The sequence below is a fragment of the Linepithema humile genome, chromosome 1 (genome assembly GCF_040581485.1).
Source record: "Linepithema humile isolate Giens D197 chromosome 1, Lhum_UNIL_v1.0, whole genome shotgun sequence".
In the NCBI taxonomy this organism is placed as follows: Eukaryota; Metazoa; Arthropoda; class Insecta; order Hymenoptera; family Formicidae; genus Linepithema; species Linepithema humile.
In genome coordinates, this window is record NC_090128.1 from 35,734,864 (window position 1) to 35,756,824 (window position 21,961).

Below are 21,961 nucleotides of genomic sequence, written 5' to 3' on the forward strand. Positions count from 1 at the left end.
AGGCTGAAATACTAGCTTTTATTCTAGCTTTTATTCTTCACACGGCCGCATTTACCATAAGGCGTATTAGGCGCAAGCTGGAGCCTCATTTTAAAATATTACTCCTCACAAATGACAAAATTAAAAATATCCTAGTTATTGTTGCAAAATAAAATACTTACTTTTAAATATTAAATTCATAATATAAAAACTAGAGGCCACTGAAAAATTTGTAAGCGGTAATTGTTTATTAAATTTTGCCTTTTTACATCATGTAATGCATGTTAACTTTTATTTTCAATAAACACTTAAAAAAAAATGCGTATGAATTTGATTAACTAAAATAGACTTGTTCTTTTGAGGCCTCATAATCATGTTGCGCCTAGGGCCTCTAAAAGTATAAATGCGGCTCTGTGAGTTATAAAGGTTTGAGTAAAGAAAATCGAGAAGACTCAATACTTCTTGTAAGACTATTATGTGTGTGTGTGTGTGTGTGTGTGTGTGTGATTAAAGAATCTTGACAAGTTTAAAAGTTTTAAAAGTCTTAATGTCTTCAATATCTTGAATGATATCAATGTGAAATTATTTTCGTAAATTATCACACATTCATATACACAAACACACATGAATATACACTGAAAAAAAAAAATAGTTGAAATAATTATAATTTCACTAAAATTGATAGTAAAAAGTTTCATTATTTCTCGGAACCATGCGAATAAGGTTATATAACTAGTATTATAGTAGAATTTACTATAAAAATGAGTATTCCGACTATAATTTTTTTACCATGCAATTATAGTTTATTTTATCATCGATTTTTTTTTCAGTGTAAGGAAGGATGTTAAAAATAAATCGATTTTGGCCCATGGTGTGGAACCAAAACTACAAATGGTTTCTTATAGATTTTATACCGTAGAATCACGTGGTAAAGTCTGTTTTCCTCTAGACAGCGGGGAAAGTACGGAAAAATTGAAAAAAGACCATGAAAAATGCAGTTTCTCGAGCTGGTTGAAGTTTGAAACGTTCCTGGAGCGATTTTTTAAAAATGATTTGTCGCTCTTGTCCTTTTGCAGGGAGGAAGTTTCGAGACTAACAAACAAAGTACAAAAGAGACCGATCCGATACGTGCGTCGGAAGACATCCTCATATCCGAAAAACCACCCCTAAAATCACTCAAACAATTCTAGCCAAGCTAAAAATGATTTGTCGCTCTTTTCATTCCGCACGGAGAAAATTCCGAGGCCCTCACACGACATGCAAAAGAGACCGATCCGATACATGCGTCGGAAGACACCCTTACACTCGAAAAACCCTCCCCAAAATCACTTAAACGATTCTCGCCAAGCTAAAAGTGTCTTCCGACGCATGTATCGGATCGTACTTTTTTGCATGTCGTATGAGGGCCTCAGAACTTTCTGTATGCCAAAGGAGAAAAGCGACAAGTTATTTTTTGCTAGGCGAGAATTTTTTAGGCACTCTGGGGTGGTTTTTTGAGTATAAGGGTGTCTTCCGCATGTATCGAATCGGTTTTTTTTGTATGTCATGTGAGAGCCTCAGAACTTTCTCTACGCAAAAGGAGAAGAGCGACAAATCATTTTTAGCTTGGTGAGAATTGTTTAAGTAATTTTGGGGGTGGTTTTTCGGGTATAAGGGTGTCTTCCGACGCATATATCGAATCGGTCTCTTTTGCATGTCGTGTGAGAGCTTCGGAACTTTCTCCGTGCAGAATGAAAAGAGCGACAAATCATTTTTAGCTTGGCGAGAATTGTTTAAGTGATTTTGAGGGTGGTTTTTCGGGTATAAGGGTGTCTTCCGACGCATGTATCGGATCGGTCTCTTTTGTACTTTGTTTGTTAGTCTCGAAACTTTCTCTCTGCAAAAGAACAAGAGCGACAAATCATTTTAAAAAAATCGCTCTAGGAACGTTTCAAACTTCAATCAACTCGGGAAATTGCATTTTTCATGGTCTTTTTATCAATTTTTCCGTACTTTCTTCGCTGTCTAGAGGAAAACAGACTTTATCACGTGATTCTACGGTATAAAATCTATAAGAAATCATTTGTAGTTTTGGTTCCACATCATGGGCCAAAATCCTTCTTTAAGACTTTCATGCTTTCAAGATTTTTCAAACTTCTTAATTAAAACAGTCAGATGTTTTAAAATTTTTAATTTTTAGTTATTCTTGGCTTGATTAAAAATTTGCAAGTATGTCTTGAAATCACATTATTAAATAAATACATATATAATTTTGTGTTTTAAAATGTATACAAAAATAATAATATCGACGAAGATCGATAAATTATATGTATACTCGTCAAAGAATATAAAAAATTCAAAAGTTTTAAAATCGGTCATATCAGATATTTTTATATAAGTTACATTTTGTTGTTGTGAATGTTAAATATAATAAATTAATCATACCTTCTTAAATCCATATCAGCTATTATTTCAGCACATTCTGATGAACAAGCATAACATTTAAACCATGCATTGGAAATATTTTCTGATACATTAAATTTAACATTTAGCATTGAAACATACTTATAAAAATTTATGAAGCGTTTTTCATAATAACGAAAACATGGAGTTTCACATAAGAAGCAATATTTTTTATTATCCAAATATCTGACAAATACTTTACGTAATACGTTTGTGTAATTCCATCTATAATCGTCAAAATTATTAAAAATATTGAAATAATTTTGACTTATACAGTATTTTTCAAGAGTCAAATTAAATATAATTAAAAACATTTAAATAATAGCAGCAAACCCAGATTTTAGGATAATGTCAGCTGAACATTCCATAAGACTTAGCACTTCCAAATTCGTAGGCACCGTAGGCAAATCATCGTCACTATCGTCATCTAAATTAAATGGATTCCCATCAACATTTATATGCAACCGTAAATGTGCCACTGAGAGAGAGAGAGAGAGAGAGAGAGAGAGAGAGAGAGAGAGAGAGAAAGAGAGAGAGAGGGAGAAAGAAAGAGAGAAATTCTTTTATAGCGAATAAAAAAGTTTATCTTGTTATGCATTGCAGCGTGTTTCTCTTTTGATATTTCAACAAAAAAATTTATAAGAGTATCAAGCGCTGGCAATATAGAGATGATGTATCAAAAAAGTCATTTTCGTATATTAATACTTTATCTATGTTGCGCAAATCGTAAACAGTTTTGTATAGTTTAATTGTATGTCATAAAGTTGATCATTCAATCCACGATTAAAAAACATATTACAATAATTTGACTTCTTCACATAAATAATATTCAATAATTGACGAAATGTGTTATTTACTTAAATTAATAAATAATAAATAAATAAATAGTACGTTGGCATGTATAGAATCTAAATAGAATAAAAGTTAATTTGCCAAATATTCCACATAATATATGAATTATAATATTCCAGTGCATTTTTCTGCTGAGGAAACGGTGATTTTTCAAACTTCACTACAAGAATCACGCTGACGAAATGTTTTATTTTTTCAAATAATAATGTTATTATACTTAGTAAATATCATAATTTTTTAATATTGCATTGTTTAACGTACAAAATTGTGATTCATGTTTAAGCATAATAAATTATTTCTAATAGAGAATAGCTTGAGCCATTTCCAGATTCCATTTGTAGATCGAGTGAATTTTGCACAATAATTGAGCAAAAATAAAAGATAAAAATAAAAAATAAAAGACGGAAAGTGAGACAAAGTATCTAGCTCCTTTGGCAAAAAAAAGATGTTATTTCTCTTTAATGTTAAATTTATTAAATTTTGAACAGTTGCGACAATTGTGTAGCAATCGTAAATAGATTTTCTTACAGTTAGTATTTTTATTTCTTTTCTTAAAAACTGACTACATTTTTTATTTTTAATATTGTTATAATCATACCTTCATCTCGTACCACTGAGCTACTAATTTGAAGAAAAAGTTATAAACTCTGTTTGTTCAATGTTTGATATTCTTCTTTCTAGAATAAAAAAGATGTCAAGTTTTGCGAAAATTACAGAAAATATTAAAAATTGTTGATATTAATGTACTTTGTATAAAATAAATGTCCTATTTAACTCCCAATGCATTGAACAAAAATCTTATTTAATGTTATTTTAAATATTTAAATTATCCTGTTTCTTCTGTTGTATTTATAAAAAAATGTAGAGCGTTATTGCCAATAAACTTCTATCCAACTTACAACAAAACACAATTATCTGTTCAAAAGAAGTTTTAAATGTTTTAAAAGTACTGTTCCGTTGTCGACGTTAAAACTACAGTATAACCTCAATTAAATGTTTATTTGTTTCGCGAGATATTATTGACACAAGAATATACGATTGTACGAAAAGCAACTTTAATTTAAAAATTTTATCAAAGTGATAATGACATTATGCTACACCTGAGAAACTTTTTTACTCCATTCGATAATAATAATGGTACGTCCGTTGAGCATCTTCTAATTAATCCGACTATTTTCTCCAGATACATCGAGTATTACCAACGACAATATTTATTAATTTCTTCAATAAATATATAAAAAATTACAAAAAAAATTTTTTTTCCTATAAAAATATATTACTAATATTATAAGAAAAGACAGCAAAAAAAGACGGGAGAAAAACAGAGGCAGAGAGAGAGAGAGAGAGAGAGAGAGAGAGAGAGAGAAAGAAAGAGAAAGAGAGAAAGAGAGAGAGAAAGTGAGCATAATAAAAAACATGTAAACATAAGTATATGTTATGTAACATATTTATATGTAAAAAAAATTTATTAATTTTCTCCATTAGCACACTTGGTTTTGTTGAAGTGTACAAATTAAAATAACAAAATTATTATTTAGTTTTTTAAGAAATATATTCTTAATGTTACAAATCGATGCATATCATATGTACTTTAATTTCATGAAACATATTGCAGTTGATATTAAGGCTTAGAAATATGTCGATTACACGTATTAATATTTTATTTTTACTAATCACGCATGTTATAAAAAAAAAAAGATACATAAACTTAGTAATACAGCATAAAAATCATGTAAAAATATCTTGAGTTAAAGGCTTGAGTCAAAACAATCAAAAAGGTTCAATACATTTTGTAAGACTGACACAATAAAATAATCTTGAAAATCTTAAAAATTTTGATAGCTTTAATGTCTGGAATGCTTTGAGTGGTATAAATGTGTGATATATTTTACATAATTTAACACATATACATAACCCAAAGACATGTATATATACAATATACACGCACACACATATGTATATATATATATATATAAATATACACACACACACAAACATATGTATGCAAATTCAATACGTTAAAGCTATTAAGATTTTTCAAAATTTTCAATGAAAACAGTTTGCAAGATGTTTTAAGATTTTTGATTATTTTTGATTTGATTAAAAATTTGCAAGTACGAATCTATTTGTGGTAGTGATAGTATATCCTATCACTAAATATATATATAATTTTGTGTTTTAAAATATATACAAAAATAATAATATCCACAAATATCGATAAATTATATGTATATTCGTCAAAGAATGTATAAAATTCAAAAGTTTTGAAATTGGTCATATCAGATATTTTTATACAAGTTTCATTCTGTTGTAAATTTTAAATCTAATAATTTAATCATGTATTCTTAATTCCTTAACATTTCAGCACAATCTGATGAACAAACATAACATTCAAAACTTGCTGTCTGAATACTTGAAGATCCATAAAATTTAATATGTAATATTTCATGATACTCAGGATAATTTATGAAGCCTTTTTCATAATAACGAAAACATGGATTATTACAAAGGAGGCAATGTCTTTCATTATCCATATATCTGATCAATCCTTCAGGTAAACCATAATTTGCATAATCTAATCTATAATCGTCAAGATTTTAAAAAATATTGAAATAATTTTGATTTACACAGTATTTTTCAAGAGCCTAGTTAAATATAATTAAAAACGTCAAAATAATAGCAACAAACCCATATTTCAGGATAATTTCAGCTGAACAATCCACAAGACTTGGCACTTCCAAATTCGTAGTCAAATCATCACCACTATTATCATCACTATCGTCATCACTATCGTCATCTATCATCAAATTAAATGGATTCCCATCAACACATATATACGCCTTTAAATGTGACACACTTCCTGGTAAATATAACAAATCATTGTCGGACAAATCAAAAAGTCTTAAATTTTCGAGATTTGCGATACTTTCTGGTAAACATTTTAACTTATTGCCAGCAAGCCATAAAGTAAATAAAGCATTTAGTTTTCCAATTTGTGGCGGTAATTCCGTTAACTAGAAATAATTAATAATTATATAATTTATTGGTAGATAATAAATATAAACTAACGTTTTTATTTTTTTATAATAATTTTGGTTTTTTTTATGATGTTTTGATAAATAAATAGTGCAAGTCTTACCAGATTGTCCGACAGATATAATCTTAACAATTTATTTTTAACTTCAGTTTGCTCTAGCCATTCCCACGCTTTGCGATTATACTTTCCAAGGTGATTAGATGAAAGATCAAGATACATAAGATGCGGCAAAGTACCCAACTCTTTTGGTAAGAACTTGATCTTATTATTGAATAAGTATAAGAATTGTAAGTTTTCCACATTAATTAATTTGTAATGGTAATGTAGTGATATACATGGAGAAATTTTTATATCAGAAATTACTATGTACGGAAGTAGCCGCGGATCATGAAAGAATTATAAAAATGTTTACTATGTTTTTTACATGTGAAACATAGGACAAATTTTCGATCCGCGGTTATTGCCGTACATAATAATTTTTAATATAAAAATTTTTGCGTGTACAAATAAGATCAATTTATTAATATGGTTGACTTTTTATGCGTTGTCAATAAAAAGTATATGTAATTTAAATGTTTCATTTTTAAGAAAATTTTTCAAGATTAATTTCATTTTTGTTAGTTAACATCATAATATTTTAGTTTTCAATATTATAACTTACATAATTATGATTTAAGTTGAGTTCTCTTAAATTATTTCTAATAGGAGCTTGCATTAACCATTCCCATGCGAATTGTTCAGATCCTCGAAGATTATTATACGATAAATCAAGATGCAAAAGAGGCAAATTACCAAACTCCTTTGGTAAAGAACTGATTCTCAAACTTGTCATATATAAATTTGTGAGATTTTTCAAACATGTGATTTGTAAAGGTAATTCTGGTAGCTGTAAATAACAAAATAATTCAAGAACATAACGATAAATGGTGGAAAGGTAAAGTGACTTTTTCATTTTTTAAATAAAAACTTCTTTCTGTTAATTAGTAGTTAATATCATAATATCTGAGTAAATTGATAGTGTAACTTACGTCATAATGCATTATTTTCATTGATTTCAAATTATTTCTCATAAAATCTTGCTCTAACCATTCCCATGCAGATTGAATAGTATTCACGACGTAATTACTGGATAATGTAATCTCTTGTAGATGATGTAATGTACCAAACTCTTTTGGCAAGAAATTAAATTTACATTCATGTAAAGTTACATGTACTAGATTCCGAAAAGGTGTATGTATTGTCAAAGGATAGTACAAAGCATAGTACAAAGATTCTCTTGCAACCATCATCCTTATTTTTTTCTTCTTTAAAACTATATGAAATTTTATTTTACTTGATGTTTTCTGAAAAATACCTTTTGCATTTTGCATTACTGTAAAAATTTAATGCTATTCAAAATTGAAATGGGTTGGATATTATATGCATTTTTAAATATCAAGTGTTGTGTTATACTAGAACAATCATTCTGGAAAGTGTAGTTATAGATATTATTTGATCGAACAAAGTTATGTACTCTGAATTTTGCTTAAAGAAATTCTATTATTTTTGACAAATAAATAATTTATGTACATTTCTACCTGGTCTATTCATATTTTCAAAAGAATCATAAAGGAAATATTACTTTAATATGTGCTTTCAAGATGAAAAAGATCTACAAAGTATAAATGTCGCAATGATATAGAAAATGTTATAAAATGTATGTTGAAATTAATTTAACTCATATAAATTTGGTATTTTGTTCGCGCGCGATAAAAATAATTCTGAATTAAACGTGTGGTGAATATTACCTCGTTCCTTCTCTTATGTTAAAAGCGGTTTGTGAACGATAAAAATGCGAATTTTTAGACGTTGTTATATGCTTCATGTGACGGTTGCTAATTGTACTGCTCTGTTACATACGTCCAAGCTGCTATACATAAAGTCAATGATGTTTATTATTTCGTGCGTTGATGTGGGGAAAATCGTACGCGCTTTTGCCAAACGTTACATAAAATTGGAATCCGTCGAAGTAAACGATTTCTATATTGCAGAATTGACATATAATTTGTGAATTAGAAAGATTTATTATTTAATTGAAGAAAAATTTTTTTATGATAGCGAATAAAAGAGTTTATCTTGTTATGCATTGCGGTGTGTTTCTATTTTAATTTTCAACAGAAAAATTTCTAAGAGTATCAAGATGGCAATATAGAGATGATGTATCAAAAAAGTCATTTTTGTCTATTAATACTTTATCTATGTTGCGCAAATCATAAACAGTCTTGTATAGCTTAATTGTATGTCCACCTGTATGTATTACCAACGACAATATTTAATAATTTCTTCAATAAATATATAAAAAATTACAACAAAAATTTTTTCCTTATAAAAATATATTACAATAAGAAAAGACAAAAAAGGAGAAAGAAAGAGAAGAGAGAGAGAGAGAGAGAGAGAGAGAGAGAGAGAAAGAAAGCATAATAAAATACTTGTAAATATAAAAATTTGTTATGAAACATGTTTATATGTAAAAAAAATTTATTAATTTTCTCCATTAGCACACTTGGTTTTGTTGAAGTGTAAAAATTAAAATAACAAAATTATTATTCAGTTTTCTAAGTGTTCGCGATCGAAATGAGACTCCGATCGGAACAGAGAGGTGCCGGGTGCGCTCAGAGAGAGCGAAGGGTAAAGCCGAGAGCACAAGCTTTTACATAAAGCATAACGCATAAGCATAAGGAAATTGATTGGTCTATATATAAGCATAAGCAAATGCATAAGGAAATGGACCAATCAATTTCCTTATGCTTATGCGTTATGCTTTATGCAAAAGTCTGTGCTCCGGCCATAAGATTGGCGACAAGGAAAGAACGGAGCGAGCAGCGAAAGGAACGAGAAGGAGAGAGAACGCTGGCGGTCGCACGAACCGGCAACCGAGCGAGAGAGAGAGAGCTAAATGGAATTAAGTGAGCGAAAAGTGAGGACCCGCAGGCGCGGGGAAACGGATCAAATCGTATGAGCGCGATAAATGTTTGTAGAGCGATGATACTTGCAGAATAATGCACTTTATTGTCAATACTTAATCAAACGAAATTAACAAAAGTTCGCTGGCGATTAAGCCCGTCGATTACGTTCACGCGACAAGCGTCTAAATCTCGCAAAAAAGAAAAGATTCGAGAAACAGCTGATTTCGAAGCCCGAAACTAAGCTTTCGTACGCTTGAGACGAAAAATGAGAAAACTAATTAATAGCACTCAGCGAATTGAAGCGTCTTCTCACTCGGAATTGAAGAAAGCTTCTGGTTTTGCAAAAATGACCGAGTGAAACGCCTGTCCGGTTGACCGGCTTGCGACCGCCTTTTTCACATCGGAGAGAGGGCCAGATGATCGATGATGATTCGTACAGATCTAAACTCAAGCGCCAGAGAGGGGAACGCTATCTCTGATGATTTTGAAATTTTCGTCTTTTCAACGCTTCTCTCGTGGCCTTCGCTGTTAGAAGTAAAATTAAAAACAATAGCAGCGGCTCACTCGAGATTGTTTACCGAGGCATGTTTTTCCGCTGCGAACGCTAAACATGGTCATATTCTGCCCGTTAAGAGGATGCTGAAGTTATATTGTTACCGACCGAAACTTCAATTTTCTAAAAAGGGTGGCGTTTTTTATTGCTTTAATAGAATTACAAATTCTTTGGTGTAAATAAAGTACATATGCTAATCTTTCGGCAGGTGGTCAAATTTAAACCAAAAAATAAAAAAAATTTTTTAAAATTTACCGACAATGTCACCTCAAAGAATTATATCTTTTATATCAAAATTATACTGCTTCAATCTGCAAAACAAGACCATGTGCCGAAGAAGAGCGTATGAAACAATAATGGAAAACCAAAAAAATAGAGCTTAGAGACTTATTTTCAAAACGCCACCCTTTTCCAGATTTATGTAAAGCATGGTGCAATATAGAAAGAATAAGGTAAAAAAGAGCTATAGATTAGTTCCGAGATTTTGGGATAGAGGCGCTATACAGTTCTCAGTGCTATCTGTCATATACAGAATCTTTTAAGTTAGTTATGTGTGTGTTAGTTGTGCGTGTGTGTGTGTTTGTGTTATGTGCTACGAAACCCGGCTGAAAAAAATGGGTTGAAGGCACTCTGAAGGATAAAAAAGTGTATGTATTTTACATAAATTTTACAACATTTTTGCAAACATTTATATTATTTAATTACATACATTCATATTCTAATTTCTACAAAATACTTTTATTCATGTGCTTTATGTGTATATATTATGTATATTATGTGCTCCATATTATGTATATTCACATCAAAGTATCTATGTAAAAAGTTAATATCATTTTGTATATTGTATATATTTTTATAATAAATGTATATGTCATATAACTTATTTATAAAGCATGAAATATAAAGGTATTTTTAGTTTCTTGTATGTATCATTTGTAAAAAAATCTTGATAAAAAAAACATTAATTTTGTGACTTGCAATTATCTGTTTCAATATATACTTCTTTTAAATACTTACAACTAGTCTTATTTTATGCGTTTTTCTTGGTATCTAAAATACACATCAAAATATAAAATTAATTTCTAGTTCAGTAGAAAAAAAACATTGTAGTCTTACACCAGAAAGGAATGGTAAAATATCATGTATATGTAATAACAAATAAATCACTTTTCCACTGACATTATACACAACTTTGCAGAAATAAATTTATTCTGTGAATTTTGAATGTGTAGTGCAGTTTAAAACACACAGTCGAAATATATCTATATTTTTGAAATAATAATTCTGATTTTTCATGAATCACAGTGGTTTTATAAAATGTTCAATTTTAACAGTTTTTATTGGACTGTACTTTAGACAATATTATATTTTGCCATTTCTCTCTGTTGTAAGACAAGAATGTTTCGTTTCTACTGTAATAGAAATACATTTTCGATTTTGATACGTATTTTAAATACCAAGTTAATCACATAAAATAAGGCTAAGTGTAAGTATTTAAAAGAAGCATATAATGAAACAGATTATTGCAAGTCGCAAAATTAATGTTGTTTCTTTTATCAAAATTTTTTTACAAATGATAGACACAAAAAAATAAAAATATCTTTATATTTCATGCTTTAGAAATAAAAAATATGGCATATATCATATACATTTATTGTAAAAAGAGTATACAAAATGATGTCAATTTCTTAGAAAAATATTTTGATATAAATATAGATAATGTGGAGCATATAATATACATTATATATATATATATATATACATAAAGCATATGACGTAATAAAAGTATCTTACAATAAAGAATAAGACAAGCCAGAGGCGGTTTCCTCGTGGACTGGCAATATATAATAAGACAAGCCAGAGGCGGTTTTCTCGTGGACTGGCATTAGAAAACTCTTATTCTTGTCTTCAAGCCAGAGGCGGTTTCCTCGTGGACTGGCAATATAGAATAAGACAAGCCAGAGGCGGTTTTCTCGTGGACTGGCATTAGAAAATTCTTATTTTTGTCTTCAAGCCAGAGGCGGTTTCCTCGTGGACTGGCAATATATAATAAGACAAGCCAGAGGCGGTTTTCTCGTGGACTGGCATTAGAAAACTCTTATTCTTGTCTTCAAGCCAGAGGCGGTTTCCTCGTGGACTGGCAATATAGAATAAGACAAGCCAGAGGCGATTTTTCGTGAGCTGACAATTTTAAATAAATATAGTCAGAGGCGATCTAACGTCAGCTGACAGTTTAGAAGAAAGAGAGCTAAAGGCGATTTATTCGTGAACTGACAAATTGTAAGAAATATTGTCAGAGGCGATCTATCGTGAGCTGACAATTTTAAATAAATATTGTCACAGACGATCTAACGTCAGCTGACAGTTTAGAAAAAAGAGAGCTAAAGACGATTTATTCGTGAACTGGCAAATTGTAAGAAATATTGTCAGAGGCGATCTATCGTGAGCTGACAATTTTTAATAAATATAGTCAGAGGCGATCTAACGTCAGCTGACAGTTTAGAAAAAAGAGAGCTAAAGACAATTTATTCGTGAACTGGCAGATTTTAAGAAATATTGTCATAGGCGATCTAACGTCAGCTGACAGATTTGAAGAAATACGTATTTATTTTAGTTAGCAATTTACTGCACGTGTGGTCTGTTTATATTTTATCAGATAATTTATAAGGTCATTTAACCTTTTTTCTCGCAATTAAAATTCTATCGTATGGCTGAATGATGTACATACGAGACAAAATAGACTTATACAAGGTGTCTAATAGATATAAGTTAGATATGATAAAATATTTTATTTGAAAAATGTATGTATAATACTATATATCTAATTGGAAAAATATGTTATATGCTTTTCCTATTTTTATTCTTATGTAATAAATACAAAATAAATAAATAAGTTAATTAATTATTGAATACATACATATACATATTGAATATAGTTATCTTTATTTTGTATTTTATATAACTGAAATAATATATACTTTCATTATTTTAGTCATTATCATATAAAATACAAAATAAAGATAAATATTTATTGAATATATGTGTATATGTATATATTAATTAATTGATTAATTAGTTATTTAGTATTTACTACATAAGGATAAAAGTAAGAAAAGTATATGACATTTTTCTTCAATGATATATATAGTATTATATGTATATTTTTTATTTATTATTTTGTCATATTTAGTTTGTATTTATTTGACACCTTGTATACGCTTATGTTTTCTCGGACATTATATTGCAGCTTTGCGACGAAATTTCAGTCGAGGAAACAAGCGCAAGCATCGTTTGTTTACAAACTTCCGATGACACACGTACACAGACCACACGTCAGTGTAGTGAGTCACCACTACAAACAAATGCGTACACACGGACCTACGCGGCATAGGTCCGTAGGCTGCGCCGATAATGTCATTTCATTTTTAGTACCATCGAAATGATAGCGCTTTCGCGTCGGAGTTTGCCCGTCACTTCAGCATCCTCTTAATGTGAATTTGTTACAACGTATACGATAACGAATTATAAAGACAAAATTATAGAAATATATGACGAAAAAGAAATTATAAAAACGACATAACGCACGCAGCGCGAAGCTCGATCGTTAACACTAAGAAATATATTCTTAATGTCACAAAGCGATGCATATCATATGTACTTTAAATTCATGAAAAATATTGTAGTTAATATTAAGCCTTAGAAATATGCCGATTAAACGTATTAATATTTTATTTTTACTAATCACTCATGTGTATAAAAAAAAGGATACATATACTTAGTGATAAAGCATAAAAATCGTGCAAAAATATCTTGAATCAAAGGCTTGAGTCAAGAAAATCAAAAAGGTTCAAATACATTTTGTAAGACTGTTATAATAAAAAAAGTTTAAAAATCTTAAAAATTTTGATAGCCTTAATGTCTGGAATGCCTTGAGTGGTATAAATGTGTGATATATTTTACATAATTTAACACATATATGTACCAGAGACACATGTATATATACAATATTCATATACACATATGTATATATATATAAGTATATAAGAAATATTAATTAATTAAACATTTCTGATCCATTTTAAGGCTCCTAGGTAGTCACCGCAGCCATATTAGATTCGTGACGTCAGAAGCGAGAAATGACACGCCGAGAATTCTTGCGTGCCATTTCTAAATAAAATGATAATTTAACAAAGTAACACTCTGGATCGCTTTAAGACACCTGTAAAATTGTCCGAAAACTATGCTTTTTCCTTGACAGGTTATAAACAATTGTTAAATCAACAGTGAAACGAAGCCTAATTATGCGAGAAAACACACGGTTGACAGCTGTCTGTATGAGTAGAAAATTCTCCTTCTACGTTGGGCTTTCCCTGCTAATCTTAGTTTTCGGATAATTTTACAGGTTTCATGAACACGTCACATATCACAGTACTAACATTTAACGAATATTAATGAAATGGCACGCAAGAATAAATTGGGTAGTCAACATGTCATTTTTTCACGCCTAATAGTTCATCGATTCTCCACCTAAGACGCTGCATAAGAATTTCTGTCATATGGACATGTCGGTAACGGTACTAAGCTATATATATTCTGTATTTATCGCGTTTATTTTTTTGTAAACAAATTTTTAAATTATAAATTAACATTTTGTATGTTATTCAGTAATTTACTTTTATCGAATCAATTGATTAGGTCAAACTGTTACACTATTTATTTATACGATAAATCAACTGGGTAAATTCGACTAGGTTTTTATTCCTACCACAATTATGTCGCTACTGTCAACGCGGAGTTCACGGCTGCGGGACCAGGAGCCTTAACCGAAATTATCAGTTTATAGGAATGTGAAAATCCAAATTTTATAGTAATGGGACATTAATAAGAAACTGTTAATTAACAAAACGTTTTATTTGTGATTATTTGGTCTGATTTGACTTAAAAAATATAATAATAATAAGAGAGACATATGTACCTTTTCCATTTCTATTTTCTATAAAAAAAAATAACTTTTTATCACAATTGAATACAACTTTAAATTCAAAAGTAACACCTTTATATTAATTATAATATATAGTATATTAATATAATACGTAAATTATAGGCAGTCTTAAAGCATGGCCATCGAAAGGCTAAAAATATAAAACAAAATCAAAACGATAATACAGAAGATTTATTTTTCCGAATTACTATCTGAATTGTTGTTTTCTTCATTGGAATCCTCCCTTTCATTGTTTCTCTGGAAAACAATTTGTTGCCCTCTACCATATCTCTGTTCGATTTCACGTTCGATTTGCTGCCTTGGACCCAGTGGGAGCCTTTCCCGTCGTTTTTTGTCTCGACCTCGCTGTTTAGCAATGCGCAAAACCTCCTGCATTGTCTGCGCGAATTCACGACTCTCTACTCTCCTATTGCACAGTACTAGACCATCTGCAAATGATAAATAAAAGTGGTTTGTTCAATATTATTAAAAAGTGAAGAAAGAGACCCCGCGTAAATCTTATGGAAACGTTCTTTTGGTCAAATTCGCTAAAATTGAAATATGTTAAAATTCGGAAGTTCTTGAAGAAAAGTGTCAATAGACACAACCTCGTGGTATGGTTAGTTTCGGAAATATACGCGGTCAACGATCGCTACGTCATTGTGTCGATGCACCCATACACGTGATTATGAACTTTTTAAATCGTTATTGAGAATATATAAAAGTCCGTTCTATTTATAAATAATGTACACTTTCTATTAATAAAGGTTCACAAAATTTGAATACAAATACAGTTTATCATAATTTTTCGTACATATTTTGCCAACGGGAATACAATATGTAACTTAAAAAGAGTAGTACATACTACATTACCAAAATATATCTCTGCCATTTTAGAGTTGTACATAGAATGGGTTCCTTCAACTCTAATCCATGTAAAATTTGTCACCAACTCCTCATGAAGGGTTTCTTTCAGAAATTGGTTCAGCGTTTCCTTGACAGTTCCTCCGCCGACGGACGATAGATACAATTTCTGCATAACATATATTTCCATTAATATGTTACAATTGTAATAAATGTTTTTTTTTCGTGCATTTATTAATTATACACTCATGAAAAAAAATAAGAATCTCCTGTTTTTTTGTGAAAAAAGGCTCATTTTTCAGACGTCGTAACATTGGAATGGGAAGATGTAGAAAGACGTATAAAAATGGAATTTTAAACTTGAACTGTATACTTTACACTGCTTTACAAAGCTTACTAAATTTTCTATTTTGCCTGTTTTAAACATTTAAACAAAAAATGTCCACGTGCAAAGCATCAAGACAATAACTTCCAAATTTCGCCACTTATTTCAATGTTACATAACTTTAAGGCTAATCGTTTTAGACCTTGTCAGTTCAAATCAGTGTAAAGTAGACAGTTAAAGCTTTAAAGTCAATTTTTATACGTCTTTCTACGACTTCCCATTCCAATGTTACGACGTCTGAAAAAGTAGCCTTTTTTCACAAAAACAAAAACAGGTAATCCTTATTTTTTTCCATGAGTGTATTAATATTATTATATAAAACATTGACAAACACTGAAATACAACATTAACTATTCTATTTTATAATGACAAAATGTTTTTAACACAACTTTAATTGTATAGTAAAATCTGTTTACCAAGTTTTGTATTTGGTCAGCATTTTGAAGGAAGGCATCCAGCTGCTCCAACGTTCGCAAAGGAAGCCCATCCGGTGGTTTATAGGACTGATGTGGCTGTTGAGCATTACGATCAACCATTCGCCTAACAAAACACATTATTGTTTATGTAATTTTTAGTTAAAATTGTGAAATAATTGATAGAAAAATTAGAAAGGAGGTCATGTAAAAATTCAAAGAATATGAAACAAAAAAGAAACACTTACTGCAGTAGATCTTTCCGTAACTTATCGACATTCTCAAATATATGTTTTTTGAATCCATCGAGTCGTTTATTAATTTCGTCTCGGATTGCATATACTGCAGTGCCCACCTTCTCGATTGCATCCAACATTGTCTTTAGAAAGTCATCTATTTGTCCATTATTATTCGGACTTCCATGATGGTGATATGGAAATGGCGGTGCGTAACCGGATAGAGCAGGAACGGTGTTCATGTTGGTGTACTGCGGTGAGTGCATTGAGTTCGAATGTTGCTTTGGATTCGAGTACTGTATCGAGTTGTAATTGTGCAGCGGTTCAATATTTGAAGGGTAGGACACATTGCTTTGTGGTGGTGTTTCGGATGCGATGGTGCTTGGCGCTGACGACTCCGCCGAGTTAGTATATGCAGAAGGTGCACAATTTAACGACGAGACCATCTTGCCAATTTCGTATTCCATATTAATATTATCAGGTCTATCATTAATCATTTTCGTTGTAGTATTCTCCTCAAAAGAGCTGCAATATTTTGCCGGTATATATATATTCCGACCTTTCCGATCAGTTCCAGATATTTTCGATTTCTTCATTAATGCTCCTGTAAAACATAAAAATAAATGCGGTATCTTCTTGTCGTTCCTTACAAATAATGATTTAATTTATTAATATCAATATTATTTTTTATGTAACAAATTATTTTGATTTAAAAAAATTGTATCTTTGTTAATTCTAATTATTTTCTAAAACGGTTATGACAATTTGTGGCAAATTATTTGTAGAATACGTCGGAATTTTGACGATTGCGTTTGCATGAATAGCTTTGAAAATATCTTGCGCGCTGTAAGAAAACTATACTTTTTCAAATATTTGATTTCTGAAGTAAATTAGCATAATGTATTCAAAAATATAAGTGAAATGCATTGCATTCTATAGAAAAAAGTGATAAGTTATTTAAAACTTGTTCCAAAACTCTCAGAATATTCTCTTCACGTCTAGTCGCATATTCTTTCCGACCGCTTCAAAACGCATTAATTAGGTAGACAGCCCCCTTAAGTTTTGAACGGGAAGACACTGTTTCAATTCGTAAATAAAATAATTGTATGAAACAAAAAAATTATGTGCCATGGTGTAACAGTGTCATGATAATTAGCTCATCAGTTGATTTTTCAGTAATGTTATTCAGCGAATTTGTTCGTTTCTACAACGGCATTTTGTAACATTTGCCACAAACATCGGTAATGTCGATCATCGTGGACTCTGCACTAAATTGGGAGCATTTAAAAGTTCCAATTAATGTAGATGGAACGATATTGTCGTAAAAGTTTTCGACGACCACATATGTTCGTACTATAAAACAGTACGATTGACTTGTCTTTACAATACCCACAATTTTACATAATCTTCCGTCTTTTAATCTGCAATAACAATTTTTGTCATCAATACTGAAACGGAAATTATCATATTCAATACGTTTGTACTGAATAGAAGATTCTGGCAACCCGGAATGCCTGCACTGTCGCGTTGAAATACCTGAAACGATGATTCCATTACTGTCTGATCGTTTAGTCGATACGTGTTGGACGTTTCGTTCCAATAATCAAAGAGCAAATTGTTGCAAAGGGCGATGCTGATTTCGTACGTATTTTTGAAAAAATAACATATTATTTTCATATGGAAACGCGGAATAATCATCAAGTGGACCTAATTCTCTCACATCGTCGACAATATGCAGCAAACAATGAGTATTATAGCTCATAAACGAAGAACCATACAGATTGACAGCCTTGTCCACGAATAACTTTAAACAATCCTCGGCTAATTTGAGATCATTATCTGAACGTGTTGGCATTGTAAGAAGACGCATAGCTACGTGAAGAAGCATGAAATGTAGATAATAATTGTCATCCAGGATGCCATAGAGTACAACTGATATCCTGCATACAGTAAAAGATGTCGAAATTCGGTTGCTTTGTACTGCTGGAACTCTGACAGAGCTCGAGGTCGCCGAGTAAAGTTTCCAGAACAGGTATTGTCCAATTCTTTTAAACGAACGTCGATTGCCTCAATGTCGGCAGCACGTAACTTGCCATTTTTACAACCAAACTTTCCCAACACCCATGCTTCGATGCACTTTTTCATTATGCCAAGGCAAATGGAGTGCATATATTCAAATGGTACTCGTGTAACCATGCGTATATTTAAGTCTTCTAAAGGGCTTTTCATGTCCTTATGATGGTCAGTGTCAGTCCTAAAATTATAGTTTTCATCTGTCCGTTTTACGTGATTAACGCCAAGGAATACATTATGTCGAGTGCCCTCAATTACTGTACCCGTAACGTTGCGTTTTGAGCATGGCATCGAAGACATATGTCCTTTGTGTTGTAATACAAAGGCCCGGGCAGGGGCATCAGCAATAAAGCACTCAAACGTTACGGGAATAAGTTTATCCTTAAACCTAATTCCTCCACTATTAATCACGACTTTCATCTCTTCAACGAGCATTCGAAAAAAGCTATTAGGATCTTGTGGTTTCTTTTTCCCGCGGTATACACCTACAATTAAAGGTTTGCTGTTTTTCAAATTGACAATTCTGATTTGGAGAGGCCAATACTGAACAATGCCTTTTTTGTCCGCGGAAGCACCGTCTGTACTGATATGCAATTTTAAGACATCAGGAATATTGCATTCATGAGATAATTGTTGGATTACACAATGTATAAATCCCACATGCCAATACTGCCCAGGCTCAACATCTTACAACCTGCACGCGTGATTTAGGTGTGTGCACAAGTGTTCGCATATCTTTAGGTAAATATTCAAAACAAGGGTGTGAACGCAATAACTTCAGAATGGCATTACCTTGAACGGCCGTAAGATTGATAACAAGGAAGCATTTTGCCAAGTTTTTAGCGAACGTATTTTCCGATCCAAAAATATCATTGACTGTACTACTATCATCAGAACTGATTTCACATTCCTGTAAATCGGGAAACGTACTATTAGCATCAATAGTCTCATAGTCAGACGATGCAACTGATGACTCAGAATACGCGACGCTTTCGATAAAATCGTCAAAATTCGAACAAAAAGACGAAATATCATCGACGAGTTCAACACGAGGTAAAGAAGAATCAGATGAAGAAGTAATATCACCTTGACCTACTCGAATACGATTTCTCTTTTGCCTATTTGTTAAGTTTTCGAAACGTTTGTGATACACCCTTTTCATTGTTGCTAAGAAATGTGTATTTTAAGAAAAACAAAATACCCACGGTGGACAAATGAATTTTCAAGAGACGAAAAGCAATTTCAAGCGACACGAGAGAAAATTATATTTTTGAAATGGAATTAATGTCACAAATGTCAGAAGATCACAAAGTCGACTTTATCGTATATGAATAACTGCGTTATTTTTCGATTGAGCGAGGCACATATGAAAGGCAGACTAGTCGACGATGTGGAACAAAAATGAATTTCAACCGACGATGATTGTGAATAATATGTTACGCGCACTGAATTGAATAAATTGAATTTTAAAAGCAATAATTATAACTGGCAAAAATGAAATATAATACCCACGGTGGATATACGAAAAAGCAATTTCAAGCGACACGAGATAGACCATTCTATTTTTTAGAAAAAAGTGAAGTGCCTCAAATGTATCACGATGAAGTCGACTTCTTTCACACAAACTGAAAAAGACTTACTTTACTTACTTACTTACTTACTTACTTACGGTACTTTCTGGATTATGGTAAATAGCGTATCTAAACCGCTGCACCGGCCGTTGTTGCCACTGCTGCTGCTGCTGCACAAAGCACAATGGCGACCAGTGATGCAAGATCGAGCATCCTGCATCAAGCACTACATGAGGGGAAGAGCCCCCACCATGGCAGCACCAAACAAGCGAGCATCGCTGACGTCACGCGTCCGTGTGCGCTCGCCGTTCCAATAGCGTATGAGTCGTACGCTGTGGAATGGCGAGCGCACACGGACGCGTGACGTCAGCGATGCTCGCTTGTGTGGTGCCGTCATGGTGGGGACTCTTCCCCTCATGTGATGCTTGATGCAGGATACTCGATCTTGCATCACTGATGGCGACTAAGGCGAAGCATGCACGAAGCACGAAGGACAAGTCGCGCGCAGTGGACGATGGGAAAATTTTCACTCGAATCGAGCTCTCCTATTGGCTGAGGCGAGCGTACATATAAGTATCGCGGCAAGGACCGCGGTTTTTGACAGCTCGAATCTGCTGGAAATCTTGCAGCAGTCTTGCAACAGATCGCTGCTAGGGGAACAGATTCTGCATGAGATCTGCACAAGATCTGCACGTAACTTTTGCTGCATGAGCCTTTTAAAAATCTGCTGAGCAGATCTGTGCAAGATCTGCGCAGGATCTGTACAAGACTTTTGCTGAAAGAATATTGCGTATTTTACCTGTTGCGAATTGTATGTTGACTGCTGACAGAATCTTGCAATGATCTGCTGCGAATCTTGCAGCAATCTTGCAGCAGATCGCTGCTAGGGGAACAGATTCTGCACGAGATCTGCACAGGATCTGCACGTAACTTCTGTTGCATGAGCCTTTCAAAAATCTGATGAGCAGATCTGTGCAAGATCTGCGTAAGATCTGTACAAGACTTCTGCTTAAAGAATCTTACGACACACTGCTGACAGACTGCGTGTTACGGAAAGAATCTTCCTCAAATCTGCTCGATTTCTGCAGCAAATATCTGCAAACAGATTCATGCACTTCAAATGCATGAATCTTATAGCGGACTGCTGACAGACTGGCAGCACCGACCGTTATGGACAGAATCTGCTGCAAATTCCCTATCATTTCTGCTGCAAGTAAACTGATGCAAGGCTCTGCTTGGCAGAAAATGTTACAGGGGATTATCTAAAATATTGCAGGAAATACTACGGAAATATTGCAGAATTAAGCAGAAAAAACTAAATTATATTGCAATTATGTGCAAACATCTTTTATTATTGCAGTGATTGCAATACATCAATGTATAATAACATCGTTTAACATTTCGAAATGAAAATTAAACTACCAAGCCATTAAAACAAATAGTAATAATCCATCATTGTAATCATGTTATCAGTTGTCGTCAATCATCGTTTATCAATAATCTTCTATACGAAATATAGATAATTTGATTCCGTCTCGAGATCGTAGTAAAATATCATTTGTTAATTTGATATCTTTTACACTGCCAGTTGCTACAAAGCGAAACCGCCGCAATAAATTTACTATTGCTG

At 32.1% G+C, this 21,961-nt stretch overlaps 2 protein-coding genes across 3 annotated transcripts; both read right to left on the reverse strand.

The window, feature by feature from the left end:
• Positions 1 to 4,744: 4,744 nt before the first annotated feature.
• LOC105672701 (leucine-rich repeat-containing protein 39-like) lies at positions 4,745 to 8,239 on the reverse strand. Of its 2 annotated transcripts, none has more exons than XM_067355132.1 (6): positions 8,098 to 8,239; positions 7,339 to 7,664; positions 6,972 to 7,196; positions 6,413 to 6,571; positions 5,962 to 6,287; positions 4,745 to 5,853 (listed from the first exon to the last, which is right to left on the reverse strand). In XM_067355132.1, exons 2-6 carry the CDS (start codon positions 7,597 to 7,599, stop codon positions 5,619 to 5,621), a joined length of 1,206 nt encoding a protein of 401 aa, XP_067211233.1. In that variant the 5' UTR covers positions 7,600 to 7,664; positions 8,098 to 8,239; the 3' UTR covers positions 4,745 to 5,618. The 2 variants fall into 2 exon arrangements, with proteins under 2 accessions (XP_067211233.1, XP_067211244.1); XM_067355143.1 differs by having other exon boundaries at positions 7,339 to 7,653; positions 8,098 to 8,220.
• Positions 8,240 to 14,017: 5,778 nt separating this feature from the next.
• LOC136997382 (uncharacterized) lies at positions 14,018 to 21,533 on the reverse strand. The gene is made up of 9 exons (XM_067348095.1): positions 21,383 to 21,533; positions 21,160 to 21,323; positions 20,921 to 21,106; positions 20,430 to 20,609; positions 19,553 to 19,670; positions 16,700 to 17,291; positions 16,455 to 16,578; positions 15,663 to 15,822; positions 14,018 to 15,238 (listed from the first exon to the last, which is right to left on the reverse strand). The coding sequence occupies exons 1-9, from the start codon at positions 21,531 to 21,533 to the stop codon at positions 14,982 to 14,984; spliced, it is 1,932 nt and encodes a 643-aa protein (XP_067204196.1). The 3' UTR covers positions 14,018 to 14,981.
• Positions 21,534 to 21,961: the final 428 nt, after the last annotated feature.

Bases quoted from the DNA above. Each gene is read 5' to 3' on its own strand.
- LOC136997382 (XM_067348095.1), bottom strand. From the start codon at position 21,533: ATGATAGGGAATTTGCAGCAGATTCTGTCCATAACGGTCGGTGCTGCC. The intron at 21,107-21,159 runs GTCAGCAGTCAA...ATATTCTTTCAG, and splicing joins GCAGATCATTGCAAGATTCT to CAAAAGTCTTGTACAGATCC. The intron at 17,292-19,552 runs GTAATGCCATTC...TATGTTTTACAG, and splicing joins CAATCTTACGGCCGTTCAAG to GAGCATTAATGAAGAAATCG.
- LOC105672701 (XM_067355132.1), bottom strand. From the start codon at position 7,599: ATGATGGTTGCAAGAGAATCTTTGTACTATGCTTTGTACTATCCTTTG. The intron at 6,572-6,971 runs GTAAGTTATAAT...TTCAATAATAAG, and splicing joins TCAACTTAAATCATAATTAT to ATCAAGTTCTTACCAAAAGA. The intron at 6,288-6,412 runs GTAAGACTTGCA...AATTATTTCTAG, and splicing joins TATATCTGTCGGACAATCTG to TTAACGGAATTACCGCCACA.